This window comes from Carassius carassius, chromosome 14 (genome assembly GCF_963082965.1).
Source record: "Carassius carassius chromosome 14, fCarCar2.1, whole genome shotgun sequence".
Classification (NCBI taxonomy): domain Eukaryota; kingdom Metazoa; phylum Chordata; class Actinopteri; order Cypriniformes; family Cyprinidae; genus Carassius; species Carassius carassius.
Window position 1 is genome coordinate 8,039,236 of NC_081768.1, and position 14,540 is coordinate 8,053,775.

A 14,540-nucleotide genomic window follows, 5' to 3' on the forward strand; every position below is an offset into this window, starting at 1 on the left:
GCATTATACATAAAGGCTTTAAGTAAAGTGTCACCAGATAGCCTATTGTAAAATGTAAAATGTATAAATACTCAAAAAAAAAAAAAATTTGAAAGAAAACAACATTATTGTTTGTACTTGTCCTGTTACCACATTTAAATAATTTTAAGTTCTTAAAATCCACGTGGCATCCAGTGAGTTTCATTTTTACAAGCACTTTTGGTTTGAAAATAACTTATATAACTATTTTTAGAATAAATATTGAAGTACTATGGTCCAAAGCTATATATGCAAATGTAACTTTATTTAAATGTAAAAAATTTTAGTACAACTTTAGATTTTTTTTTATACTTTTTTTTTTTTAATGACTGAAGGACTGATTTAATATTTAAGTTCTTTAGTCAGCCACATTTTCGGACCCTAAAAAAAAGTAACATTTCAAATCTGTCTGACATGAACCTTTTTTCTCTCTTTCTTCATGTCCTTTAGCTCTCCTTTATGCCACTATCTTCGGTAATGTGACAACCATTTTCCAGCAGATGTATGCAAACACCAACCGCTACCATGAAATGCTGAATAATGTGCGGGATTTCCTCAAGCTCTACCAGGTGCCCAAAGGCCTCAGTGAGAGAGTGATGGACTATATCGTCTCCACGTGGTCTATGTCCAAAGGCATCGACACAGAGAAGGTGAAACTGAAACAGAAGTGATGGGTGCATGACTGAAGTTTTTGATATTAATTGTGGAAAATACTAAATTGGACATTCATCTGTGCACAGGTGCTCTCCATTTGCCCCAAGGACATGCGGGCAGACATCTGCGTGCACCTGAACAGGAAGGTGTTCAACGAGCACCCAGCGTTCCGATTGGCCAGTGACGGATGCTTGCGCTCATTGGCCGTGGAGTTCCAGATGATACACTCCGCCCCCGGTGACCTCATCTTTCATGCGGGTGAAAGCGTGGACCTGCTCTGCTTCGTTGTGTCAGGTTCTCTAGAGGTCATCCAGGATGACGAGGTCATCGCTATACTGGGTTCGTTTTTAAAAGTGCTAGGCAAATTAATACATTCTATGAACTTCAGCTTTGTTCACACTGCCATTCCAATGCCAATTATTTGTATCCAATTGGAATCTGTTCTAAATGATTGACCATCCACACTCTATGATGCAACTGTTAAGAGTAGATTTTTGTATCCTGTGATGGGGTTTGCAATACAGATGTTGGCGTGGCTTTATTCTGTGCTGCTGTCTCCATCGGTTTCAAACTTCAAAGAAGAGTGTAGACCAGGCTGGCTAGCAGTATACTGTTATTTTCCACTTGACCTGCACTTCGCAACAACACAACATTGTTTCTGCACCATCTTTCAGTATGTTTCATACAACAACCTCTGACATGTTTAGGTTGCACATGGCGTGAGAAAATGACAAGCAAAGATGACTGAAACGGATTTCCATAAATGTGATTTGAATAGGATTTCAAACCACATATGAATGTGGCTTTAACAGACTAAATCGTATGTCACATGATTTTATTTATTTGTCGTTCACACTTGATAAATGTGAGCAAATGTGATATGCATTTGGACTGAGGGTCTGAACAAAGTGCTTTTGTTCATCTATAAGCGTGTCTCTAAATCTGTCCTTTCTTGCTGTCAGAGTTTGAGTTTGAATGCTAGATTAGAACTACATTTTGGTTGCCATGGTGAAGAAAACTATTTAAAAAGCAGCAGCAACAGAGATTTGTGACACAACAGCAAAAAAACAGCAAATGCTTCTCAGAAATGTAAAGAGATAGTTTACCAAGAAATAATATTCTGTGTTTAATTAGTGATGTCATTGTTCCAAACCCATAAGAACTTAGTTTCATCTTCGGAACTCAAATGAAGATATTTTTGATTAAATCCGAGATCTTTCTTATCCTGTATAGACAGCGATGCAACTACCACTGTTAAGGCCCAGAAACATAGTAAGGACAATGTTATAATGGTCCATGTGTTATCAGTAGTTCAACCTTAATTTGAAATTATGAGAATACTTTGACACACATTCATGACAGTACCACGATGCATCTCAATTTGTGTTCCGAAGATGAGGGAAAGTCTTTTTGAATCGTCATAAATTTAAGTAATTTAAGACAGAATTAAAAATTTGGGGTGAGCTATCACTTTAAATAAAAGACGTTTTCTTTAAAGTTGTCTTTTTGACATTATTAGATTTTTTATTGGATCTCCAGCTATCAAACTTCCATTTAAAAAACACAATCTAATATTCAAACTTTCAATCAGCTGCTTCACTGAAATCTCATTGGATTATTATTCTCTCCTGAGTCGTCATAGCGACGGAACCATACTTCGCCATTAATCATGAATCTCTATTGGCCACTGAGCTGAGGCCTTGTCTCTCCTCCAGCTCAGCAGGAGGCCTGGGCCCACAGTGTCTCTCTGTGCCCAGGAGGGTGGTGGGTGTCTAGGCAGAGGAAGATGAGCTCCTGTAGAGCTGAGTTAGTGAGGTGTAGAGTTGAGCAGCTCTGCAGGAGATGAATGAGATGAAATTAAGTCATTAGTCACATTTATCCATATGGCTCACATTTACCCAAAAAAATTTCATTGAACCGTCTTCAACAGAACTGTTGTAAATGTGTGTAAATGAAGGAAAAATATTCCCACGAGTTACTTGTTTAATTAAAAGGCATTGTTCACCCCAAATTTAAGTTCTGGCATCATTTTCTCACCATCATGCCATTCAAACACTGGTTTGGAACAACATGATGTGGAGTAAATTACACATTTTTTCATTTTTGTTGGAACTATCTCTTGTTCTGTCTCTTATAAATTGTGTGTTTGGATTCAGAGCCTCCTTTTCCGCTGCATATTTGCTCATTTACCTATTCCACCTAAAATTCTCAAACTCTACACACAATAACTATGTTTCCACTGAGTTGAAGAGAACATAATCTTTACTCTTGTAACTTGTGCTAAATATTACAAAGAAAAAAATTTAGTTTGCTGCAGTAGGAGAAGGCATTTTATATACAGTAATAATGTGTGTATACAATAAATTATGAGCTGCAGAGCTTGCAGGTGAAATGAGGTCATGTTATCTTATTTTCATAGCCTGATGTTTGGGAATGCCGTCCTGGGAGTTAATTAAAACAAAGCACTTTGACGAGACTTTGCTCAAGCATTTTACAATGACAAAACTAGCAATTCAAATGCTGTGCAATGAGATCAGATCGGTCTGCTGGTAGGTCCAGTTTTATGCTGTCCTATTGCAAAGTCACATGTTTTGTTTTTTTGATCCACATTAAGAAACCCAGAAAACAGAAATTTATCAGACTTGGTTGAGGACGTAAGTTTTTAATGTGCATTTTTAACATTTATGCATACACGTTTTTTTTATGCGATATCCCAAAATGCACATAAAAATAGTTGAATGGAAACATAGCTATTATTAAAGTATCATAAAATATTGCAGTTTAGATTCTGAGGGTATAGGTTCCATTGTCCCCAAGGCAACAGAGTGCCATGGTAACAAAAGACTCCTTGGAGACCATGTTTGGTGGCTTTGCTCTTCTGTCTGAGATAAACTGTAAATCCCCACAGTCACTTCGCTGTACTAGATGTCTTCAAACTCTCAGTAGAGCCCTTGACAAAGTCTCTGCAGGCCAGATCTGCTGCACACAGTGTGTTCGAGTCAAAATAAACACCCTGACCATGTGAATCACACCTTATTTTTTGTACCCGAAATTGTCTAGATAAAGCTTTAAAAAAGTTGTATGGAGGTTAATTTTTTTAAATACACTTTCTACCGAATGCATCTCAGCAGCTTTTGTGCTTGCACTCTATAACCTATTATTAGAGTTGACACGAGATTGGTTGCTTTGTTATAAAAATGACGGCTTTTCAGGGAAATCTTTTTTTTTTAAGTTATGCTTTAAAATGTTAAGAGCACATTTGTGCATTCACTTCTAGCAGCTGTTAATTGTGGTTTAATTGGTCTGGCATGTAAAGCCAATTAAATGTGTTTTGGTACTAGGAATAAGTTAATTGGCAGGACAAACACCTGTGTCAGATGGTGGTGGTGAGATAATGCTGAGCTCAGCATCAAAAACAAGAAAAACCCTTTTTGAAACCAACCAAATAAGGTTTTTGGTCTGTCCAGGTGTATGTCTGTTGTTCTTGTGGTAACTGCATGTTCAGCAATGCTGCATCCTGTGGAATCAGTGCAGGGTTGGGACTTGAAGGTTGAAGTTCTATTTTAGGTTCTTGGCGCCGAGGATCTTCGGAAAGTGATGGGAGAGATCAGTGTGCCATTGATCTTTGGCATCTCAAACGAGTAGAGACAACTACACTCCTCTCTGATAATACCACATTCATCTAATGCAACAATTATCCTGCTTACTGTTTCTTGCCTTCTTTCACCAAGAATTTCTGTCAGTTCTGAAAATATGAGATAATTAAAGAATGATCCTTGAGCTGTAAGTTTGTCATGTGCTTCACATTTATTGCATTTGTGAATAGTTTTGGTTTCCTTTAGGCCTTAAAATTTAAACTTGCCATGAAATGTAAATTGAAAATAGTCTTTTTTTAATACTATTGATCTTGTTTTTAATGTTTTGTTAACTGTTGAATAGAACCAAGTCCCTTCATTATGTATTTTTTTTTTCTTTGTAATAATCCAATTTGAATGCAAGTCACAAAAAGATGTCACCATTCCATTCACCAGAAAACAAGAATTCTGTCATTTATTCACCTTCATGCTGTTCCAAACTCGTTTGATTGTCTTTCTCATGTGGAACACAAAATAATTTTTGCAGAATGCTCAGCTGCTTGAAAAAGTTGATTATAATTTATGCACATGGTTCATGCACTTTTTTCTAAACCTTCTGAAGTCAATTGAGAGGTTTGTAGGAACAGACCAGAGCAAGGGTAGGACTTTCAATGTTTAAAAACAGTTCTTAAAATATCATTTGTGTTTTGCAGCAGAAAGTAAGTCATACAGTTTTGTAACGGAATGAGATGATTAAATGATGGCAGAATTTTCATGTTTAAGTGAACTCTCCCGTTATTTTTCTCTGTTCTTCACATAAACCTATTGTTTGGCCTTAGAAGACTTACTTTTGTGTTCCACTGAAGCATAAAGTCATGTGAGTTCAGAATGACAAGAGAATGAGTAATTGATTAGAACATTTTTAATTTTAAGTCAGTTACCCATTTTAAGATGAGTAAGCTAAACTTTTTCCAGTACAGTTAAGTAATTCTTCAACTCAAGTCTGTGCCAGGCTCCAGCTCTATAAAGAGAACATTAATTGAAATGTCAGATTTGATCATTCTGCTGTGAGATTATGCATTTTGATTGACACCAATTAAAGCAGTCTGGTCTCACTCTGACTCTTCTTATTTTCCCTTTGCTTATTCTCTGGTATTTTTTCTTCTTTTCTCAGGTAAAGGGGACGTGTTTGGTGATGTGTTTTGGAAGGAGACAACTTTGGCCCACTCATGCGCTAACGTTCGGGCGTTAACGTATTGTGATCTTCACATTATAAAGAGAGAAGCCTTGCTGAAAGTGTTGGACTTCTACACAGCGTTTGCCAACTCCTTCTCTCGAAACCTCATTCTCACCTGCAACCTACGAAAAAGGGTGAGACGCATTCCCCTGCACCTACACCTCTCTTATGTTATGTATCTCTCTCATTGAGTCTGCTAGGATTTTTCAGTGTTTTATTTGTTTGAGTTCAGATTTATTCAGTTGTATTACTTTTTTCCTATGTGCTAAAATTTCATGTTTTCCCTTGTTAGTTTACAGGCTCTTTATTATTTTCCCTGTCCATTTCTGGGCCCTGTTCTCTGATCACGTGTTACAGAGTTAAATGAGGGAAACGGCTGATGATTTGACACCTTAATTATTATGTTCTTTTGAGCTATGCTGTGATACTGATGAAACAGTAAGTGTGTTTAAAGGACTGAATTACCCAGAGAGGAATTATAATGATTAGAATTATTGATGGTATGTTGGGTATATTAAAGGTGCAGTTCACCCAGAAATGAAAACTGTCATTTACTCATCCACATGTTGTTCCGAACTCAGACTCTGGTTAATCTTCAAAACACAAATTAAGATAAATTTAGTCAAACCTGAGAGGTTTCCCTCCTTTTAACAAAAACCTAGAAGATACATAAATGTCATAAAAGTTATCTAAGGTTTGTTAAAAAAAAAAAATCTTAATTTGTGTTTTAAATCTTATATTCTAAGTGTTATGGGTTTGTAATGATGTGAGGGTGAGTGAATGATGACAGAAGTATTCTTTTAAGTGACAAGCTAAGAATTGGGTTATGGACTTTGAAGTGATGTTTTTGTTCTCAGAATGTATCCTCATTTGAAGCAGATGAAGCTTGTTTTCGAAGCTACATTCACCCCAAAAATGTTTTTTTTTGTCATCATTTACTCACCCTCCTGTCGTTCCAAACCTCTTATGACTTTCTTTATTTTATTGCTGTGTAAGCTGCTGTTTTCATACTTGGAAAGTGGATTGGTATATTTATGGGGAAAAAGCGCTATAAAGGTTATCATCATCATCATCAAGTTGGTCACAAGCCACATAAGTGATTTGACAGATCTGCAGAAGGGGAAGTTCAATTTTAGTCTGTTTATCACAGAAAGCTACTGTATGGACTACAGTGGGGTTTTTTGCTTACCATTTGGATAATAACAAATTGAACTAGAATACATTGAAATGATCTCTTCATACTTAAAGAACAGAAATTATAAAGGTTTGGTACAACATAAGGGAGAATAAATTACAAAAAACATTTTTAGGATAAATAAACCTTTAAGCTCTCAGAGCTCTGATTGGATATAAGCCACAATTGTCATCAGTTCCCCTAATCGTATTGGATACAGTACAGAGTATAAAGATGTGTCATGGCCATCAGGGGGATTATGGGTAGAACTGGGTCAGTAGTGTGAAAGAGGGGAAGCCTGTGGAGAAAAAACATTCAGTATGTTGGTGCATATGGAGCGAAGATTTTCTTTCTTTCTCTTTCTCTCCTCATGTTCAGTCCTCTCCCCTTCACTGTTCAATTGTTATCTTTCTAGTGTCTTCTCATTGTTGCATACTTTACTCATTTTCTGTATCAGCAGCCTTGGATTTGACTAGAAGCTTATTGTTTGCTCCTTCCCTCTGTTTTTTCTCCCTCTTTTCTAAACAATTACTAAGACTCTCACACCACCATAATAACACACACATTAAAACCTACAAACAAGTTTTTCTAGGTTAATGGTCAGATATGAATAAATCAAAAGCAAAAGCTCCTCTCATACGTACTTCTCCTGTTTATCACTTTCTCTCTCTCTCCATCTTTTCTTAAGGTTATTCCCTTTTTCCACCCTGATTGTTCCCTGCCCTGCTTTTACCCTGTCAAAGTCTTGCATCAATGCTGAAGCAAAACAAAAATTCACAGCAGCTTTGTTTTAAGCAGTCTCAACATATTTTTGATCATTTGTCTTTTTGCTACTGTATTCATATAAAATAGAGGACAGAAAATTAAAGGAACAGAGTAGAATACGATCAGAAGTCAGGTTTGTGTCTCAATTAATTTATTCATTATGAGTTTGGCAGATGCTTTTATCGAAAGCAACTTAAACTAATAATAATATTGCCAGAAGTCTTGGATGTGTATATATAGCCTCAAAGATCATATGATGATGATGCTTTATTCACTTTGCCTTATTGTAGAAATGTCTGCGGTAATATCAGTATCAAGATATTTTTGGTTGTTTCTGAGTGTTATACCTAGATTTTTTTTTTTTTTAGCTGTAGACTGAAGAGGACAGAAAATAAAGAGAATGGTGTGGAATCAGGACCGGGAGTCATTTTTAAATCTTCATGATTGCCGTGAATCATCAGTTAGACAAAAAAAGATTTTAATTGTTAATAAAAAAATTATATTTCTCATCGTATAAAAGCAATTTATCACTTTTGTACAGTATATATGGTATAGAAACAAAACGGCAGCTTAGTGAATTCAAAACTCTTTTATGGTCAAATGAAAGACCAGTCATGTTTAGTGTCTCTGTAAAGGGAGCCTAAGGGTTTCAACAGAATGAAAGATTTAGATTGCAAGCATGTATCTTCCATCTAATGGAGGACAGAGAGAGAGAGAGAGAGAGAAAGAGAGAGAGACTGGGAGGGATGAAATCATTATGGAGAAAGAAAGAAAGAGAGTCATACACAAAATTAGTCTCGCTGATGTGTTGTTGATTGTGTGCATGCAGAGTTGTGAGATTATATTTTATGGTTTTTCGAAGGTTTGTGTAATATTCTCACATATTTGATGGTATGTGTTTTTTGGTTAATCAGTCAAAGTTTTTAAGACAGCTTGTGGGCCTTCAGACAGACACTCTACACACAGACACACTTCCACCACAAGGCTTTTGCATTAATGATGTGACCCAGAATAAGAGTGTGTCTGTCACTAACTTCCAAATTCTGAGACTGCTTATTTGCCTAAAGTACTACAGTACTACTGTCAAACCACATCAAATTTTCATAAGTGACATTACTATCTCAACACTGAAAGCAAACAATGACATCATTCATTTTATCCTGCCAATTACATGTGTAATTATTAAATGTAAAAAAGTTCTGGCTGAAATATTGTTTTACAATAAAAATATTCTAATATTCACATTTATTATTATTTATGAATAATTTATACTTTTATTATAAAGCATAAATTATTATATTTTATATATATATATATATATATATATATATATATATATATATATATATAAAATACACAAGTATGTGTATATAATTTAACTTTATTAATATTGTTATTATCATCAATATTATTATTATTATTTCTATTATAATTTTATATATTAGATATTATATATCTAATATTATAGATAGTATACATTACATATTATGTATAGAATTATATATATAATTTTTATATTTAGCAATACATATAAACTACCAATTTTAAACCATCATTTTGTATTAATACATTTTCCAAAATCACTGCGCACAGCCTCAAATGACATGTGGTTTCCTGGAGGTGTTGCTTCATTTGTCTTATTGAAGAAATGACTGTAGTAACTGTGGCATCTTGTCAGAAACACTGGGCACCATGTAGCAACTGCAGATTTGCGAAAGGTTGTGTTATTTCCACCGGGAGTCAAATGCTTTCTCCGATCAAAGGATTCAGACAGGTTTAGAATTATTTTCTTTAAGCAGTAAATTGAACAGAAGATTGAATCTCATATCTCATTAGTCTGTTTGAGTGCATGGCTGCATTAGATGTGTGTGTGTGGCTGCAGGTGACAGGCTGGATTACCTAAAAAGCCCTAATGTGTCACCTATTCACATGCTGAGACTGACACACTCTCCCTCACTATGAGTGAGAGAGGAGCGAGGTTTGGTTACGGTACAGTGATGACACCAGGGTAGGGCTGAAAAAAAAATGAGAAAAGATATTTAGAGATTAAAGGGGAGGTGCAGTGTTATCCTCTAAGCAGCTTCCACACACTTCTGATAAGAGCCTGACCGATATATCGTTTTGCCGATATTATCGGCCGATATGAACCTGAAACTTTGAAAGTTTGAACGGCCATATCTCTGAAATGGCTCATTGGATCTGCAACAAATTCAGGGGTCCCTTCAGATCGAGGAACCCTCTCGAATGTGAATCGAGTGTATGTCTAGAGGCCCTCTTTCGAATGAGACCACCCCCGCGTTGATAGCCTCCAGGGTTCGGAAGTTACAGGTGGTTAAATTTAGATCCGGTGCCGACCGATCTAGCGATCCCAGGGGGCTGCCAAAGCATTGAGGATGGCATTCCAGAGGGCCCCTCGAGCTGAAGGGATCCCCCAAGTTTGGTGGAGATTCGCCAGCGCATTCGTGAGATAGTGACCCTAGTCAACACTTTCACTCCAGTAAGGAGGTCTCTTGTACATGAAAGTCCGCCATGATTCCAGTTCCAAGGGAGCATGCACGTTACATTCAAAGGACATTAAAGTGCACGAGACATGAATTTATATTGTATTTATTTACTGAGGTATATTATGTCACACTTCAGACTTCTCTAGTAAGTTTCATCTGTGTGTGAAGACAGTAGCGCAAATCTGTGATTGAATGTTCCGAAGTGAAATAAACTTCAACCGGAATTAAGTTGAATAGAATTTAATTGAATTAAAGTTGGATAAACTTCAACTTGATAAACTTCAACTTGCACTGATTTCAGACTTTTTTGGATAATACATTTTATTGTTAAATTGTTAAATTCCCTGCCTCCATTACGTCACGTCATTAGTGTTTGATCACCACAATTGAGTGATCATTGCAAAAATGTGTTTTTATATATATATATATATATATATATATATATATATATATATATATATGTACAGTATATATATACACTGTATTCTATATATAGTACCAGTCAAATGTATACACGAAAGGGAAAGTGTACAATCTTCTGAATGGTACTCTACTATAATATACACAAAGAATATACCCCCTAATATCAGAATCGGTATCGGCCCCAAGAACGACATATCGGTCGGGCTCTACTTCTGATATGTTTTTTGTGATCTTGATCATAAGAGATGCTTTGGATTTTGTAAATATTTTTGTATTATTACATTTCCTTGTAAAGAATGGTGCAGTTTGTGCTTCTTCTCAAGTAGCGGAAGGATTCATTCAGTAGAAATAGGTTTTACTCTCCAAGAACAAAAATGAAGAGTAAAAAAGAGGCAAACCAAATCAGACCTTATCTAATGCTGAGGTGGCACATCTTGACCTTGAGACTCTGTAAATATATTTATTTTTATTTATTTTTCTATTTTTTGTACCATACACCAAACCAGTACCAGTAGTATTGATAAAAATAATAATAATACACAGTATAAAAATAGAAAAAAAAAAAGTTCATTGTTAATTATCATTAACCAGGCATTGAATGCACTAAAATATGTGCTTAGCGCTGCATGTTTAAGGTAAACTGGGTTAACCAGGAATTCAGTGCACTTAAATAGCAATGTTTTCTAAGTACTAACACATCATTGCCTTTAATTTCAAACAAACACGCTTTATTTTTATGGAAACTATTCTTATTATACAATGTTCCTTGTTCACACAAATTTGCTTGCCAATACTGCACTTTTATCGCAGAAAAAAATAATAAATAAAATTTCATTTAAATGTTATAAATTTTCTATTGCATGCATTTTCTATTGCATCAAATGATGGAGAACAGTGTTTTAACAAGTCATATATCCAGTGTGGTGGAAGTCAGCGGTTCTCAATTGCAGTCTTCACACCCCCAGCTCTGCACATTTTGTATGTTTCTCTTAGCCTTCAGACGTTTGTTCTTTTTGAACATAAGTGTCCAGTCAAGTGGACATCACAGGATATTACCCCATGATTCCAGTTCGAAACGAACATATATTTTCCATTCACAGTGCATTGAAGTGTTCGGGACGTAAATTTAAATTGTATTTATTTAAAGAGGTATATGATGTCACACTTGTTCGTGTGTGAAGATGTTGCACAGCGCAAATCCGTGAATGAATGTTCAGAAGTGAGGTAAACTTCAACAGATTTCCCCTGCTCAGGGAGTAGGGTGCAATGAACACTGTGTAGGGACCATGTCAATGGGAACACAGTTCATGCACGGAGCTCATTTCTAACGAGCTGATTATCTGAATCAGGTGTGTTAACAAAGAGAAACATACAAAAAGGTGGGAGGACTGGAATTGAGAACCGCTGCTGTTACTGTTAAATAATAATAAGAATGTTTTATTTAGGTCATCTTAATACAAATTCATAATTTCATAACTTTTATTATATAATAAAACAAAAATGTATAATGAGTGTTGTAAAATTATTATAATTATTAAAATAATATAAAATAATAATACAATTAATATATTTATATTAATTAATTTATTTAATATAATATAATATAATATAATATAATATAATATAATATAATATAATATAATATAATATAATATAATATAATATAATATAATATAATATAATATAATATAATAATTTTTAACATTTATACCATTACCTGATTGCAGTTCCTTTAGTGAAACAGGTGCTCATGTGGACAGCACATTCACTTTAAGTGAATTCCCCCCAAGACACTTCTTTCTTTCTTTCTTTCTTTCTTTCTTTCTTTCTCTCTCTCTCTCTCATTTGTTTTCCCTCTCAGTCCTGTCTTTATCTTTATTTGGTCTGTTTAGTGGTCTAATTAGTGATGTTTTTTATGTGAAGTTTATTCGCTGTAGTGCTACAGCTCAGGAGAGAACATATATACATAAATACAAGTGTAAACACTTTATATGATAAATATATGTAAAACAGATTGAAAGAAGTGACACACACACACACACACACAAACAAATGGATAAAGATGAAATGCTCCAATTCGCTCCCCTCAGGCGGATGGTCCCCAAGAGCTCTTACCAAGAAAAAATCTTATCTAATCATGGATACACACAGCGCCCCCACTCACACACACACACACAGGTCCTCAGGCAAGAAGGTGAGACTCCCCTGCCGATTTTCTCTTTGGAATAATGGCTTCTCTCTGGAGTACTTCCAGAACATTCTAGAGAGTGAAAGATTGAAGGAGGAGTGGAGTGGCCCAGCTTTTTCACTTGCTGGCAAGAATGCATGAAAGGGACTTGGAGTGATGTGGCAGCTGTAAATCTGAAAGCTTGTGTGTGTGATATTTTTTCTGCCATAATGTCAAGGGAATTTTATTTATTTCTCCACCTGTTTGGGGTTTCTTACATGTAAGATGAGGTTACATTATCTATTAGTATATAATGAGGAGTTGTTATGTGTGTGTGAGCACACCTGGTTTCCTCCTAACTGTAATGTGACAGTAGGAGGGTCTGAAGCATTTGTCACTGATTCTCAGCAGTAAATGCTGTGGACACATTTTGAGCCAATTACCTCTCGTCAGAGAGAAGACGCTTCCCCACTGTGGGATTGCAGTTTATGTGTGTGTGTGTGTGTGTGTGTGTGTCCAAGTTATGTTATGCAATTGTGTTGCTAACAGGCTTCTATGTAATTTTAAGTCACTCAAACCTCAGTGCTTCACACACATAATAAACATTCAAACTGGAAAGGACTGACAAGTGACATGTTCAGAATAACCACAGATGTGCCTCTCTCTCTCTCTCTCTCTCTCTCTCTCTCTCTCTGTCTCTCTTTCTCTCTCTCGTGTGTGGTGCATGCTGGGAAGTGAGAGTGTGGCGTGGGGTGTGAGAGCGGTGCGCTTGAATTCGTTTCAATTTTCTCGTTTTCTTTTTTTATGGTGGGGTTTTCTTTTTTTCTCATTTATCACTTAAATGTTTTTGTTTTATTTTTGTAAAAACAAAAAAAACAAACAAAAAAAAAAAAGTTGTTAAAATCCGTTTGTTGATTTAGAAAACTATGGCGTCTCCCTCTGGTGAGGGAACGCCTGTTTTCTCAATCAAGAATGGATGTAAAGTTGCTTCGGATCAAGCGTTTACGGTAGAAGATGTTCTACTTGCAATGGGAGAGATTGTAGGACATGGAAAAATAGTCTCAGCCTCAAGAATGAACAAGGCCGTCGTGGTTTTTCTAAAAGAGGAAAATTTAGTGAACAGGCTTGTTGAAAACGGAATTGTTGTGTCCGACACTTTGGTGCAGATAACGCCATTGCGCGCACCTGCTACTAAAGTAACGATTTCAAACGTGCCTCCTTTCATTTCTAATGAAGAGATTATCAAAGAACTTAGTCGATTTGGTAAGTTTGCTAGTTCCATCAAAGTAGTTCCACTTGGATGCAAAAATGCTGTATTGAAACATGTGTTGTCTTTTCGAAGACATGTTTTCATGTTTTTAAATGCACCCTCTAAGACTTTGGAAATCTCTTTTCGCATACAACATGGAGATAGCTCGTACATGATTTTCGCAACAACAGATAGTATGCGCTGCTTTGATTGCGGAGATTTGGGGCATAAGAGATTTACTTGCCCGCATAAAAAACAGACGGAGAATGAAGTGAAGGACGGAAATATTGATGAGCACGTAGATCGAACGGAGAATACTGAAAATCATGATAAGGAAAAAAGACTTAACATTGTAAAAGAAACAACGATCCCAGCAAAAAAACAAAAGAGGAAGGAAACTCAAGGTGAGGATATCGAGGCTTCTGTTTCTACCTGTGGAATTTCTCAACCCAGCGAAATAACCCAGGTTAAATCCCCAACTGAGCAAAGTGCTTCAGAACAGAGTTCAAAATCAGAGGTGAGTGCTTTTAATTTGTTTAAACAAGATGTTGAAAACAAATGCGTCCCAGATGTTTCGAAAAATGATGTAGTTGATTATGTAAAGGACAGTGAACTGAGTACTGGTGTTGAGGATGAGAGTGGTAGTGGTTTGCAGTCTGCTTTGGTAGTAGATGAAGATAGCGATGAGGCTCAGATGGAGGGATGTGATAGCGGCTCGGAGGTGTCTGAATTTGATTACAGTCAGTCGATGAATGACGTTTATTCTGTGGAGGA

At 36.0% G+C, this 14,540-nt stretch overlaps 1 protein-coding gene across 1 annotated transcript in view; it reads left to right on the top strand.

The window, feature by feature from the left end:
* The window catches only part of kcnh5b (potassium voltage-gated channel, subfamily H (eag-related), member 5b), a 46,313-nt gene that overhangs the window by 20,447 nt on the left and 11,326 nt on the right, over positions 1 to 14,540 (top strand). The window contains exons 8-10 of the mRNA XM_059565872.1: positions 469 to 668; positions 759 to 1,011; positions 5,422 to 5,618. Of these exons, the coding sequence (XP_059421855.1) occupies positions 469 to 668; positions 759 to 1,011; positions 5,422 to 5,618 (650 nt within the window). The remainder of the gene's footprint in view (positions 1 to 468; positions 669 to 758; positions 1,012 to 5,421; positions 5,619 to 14,540) is intronic.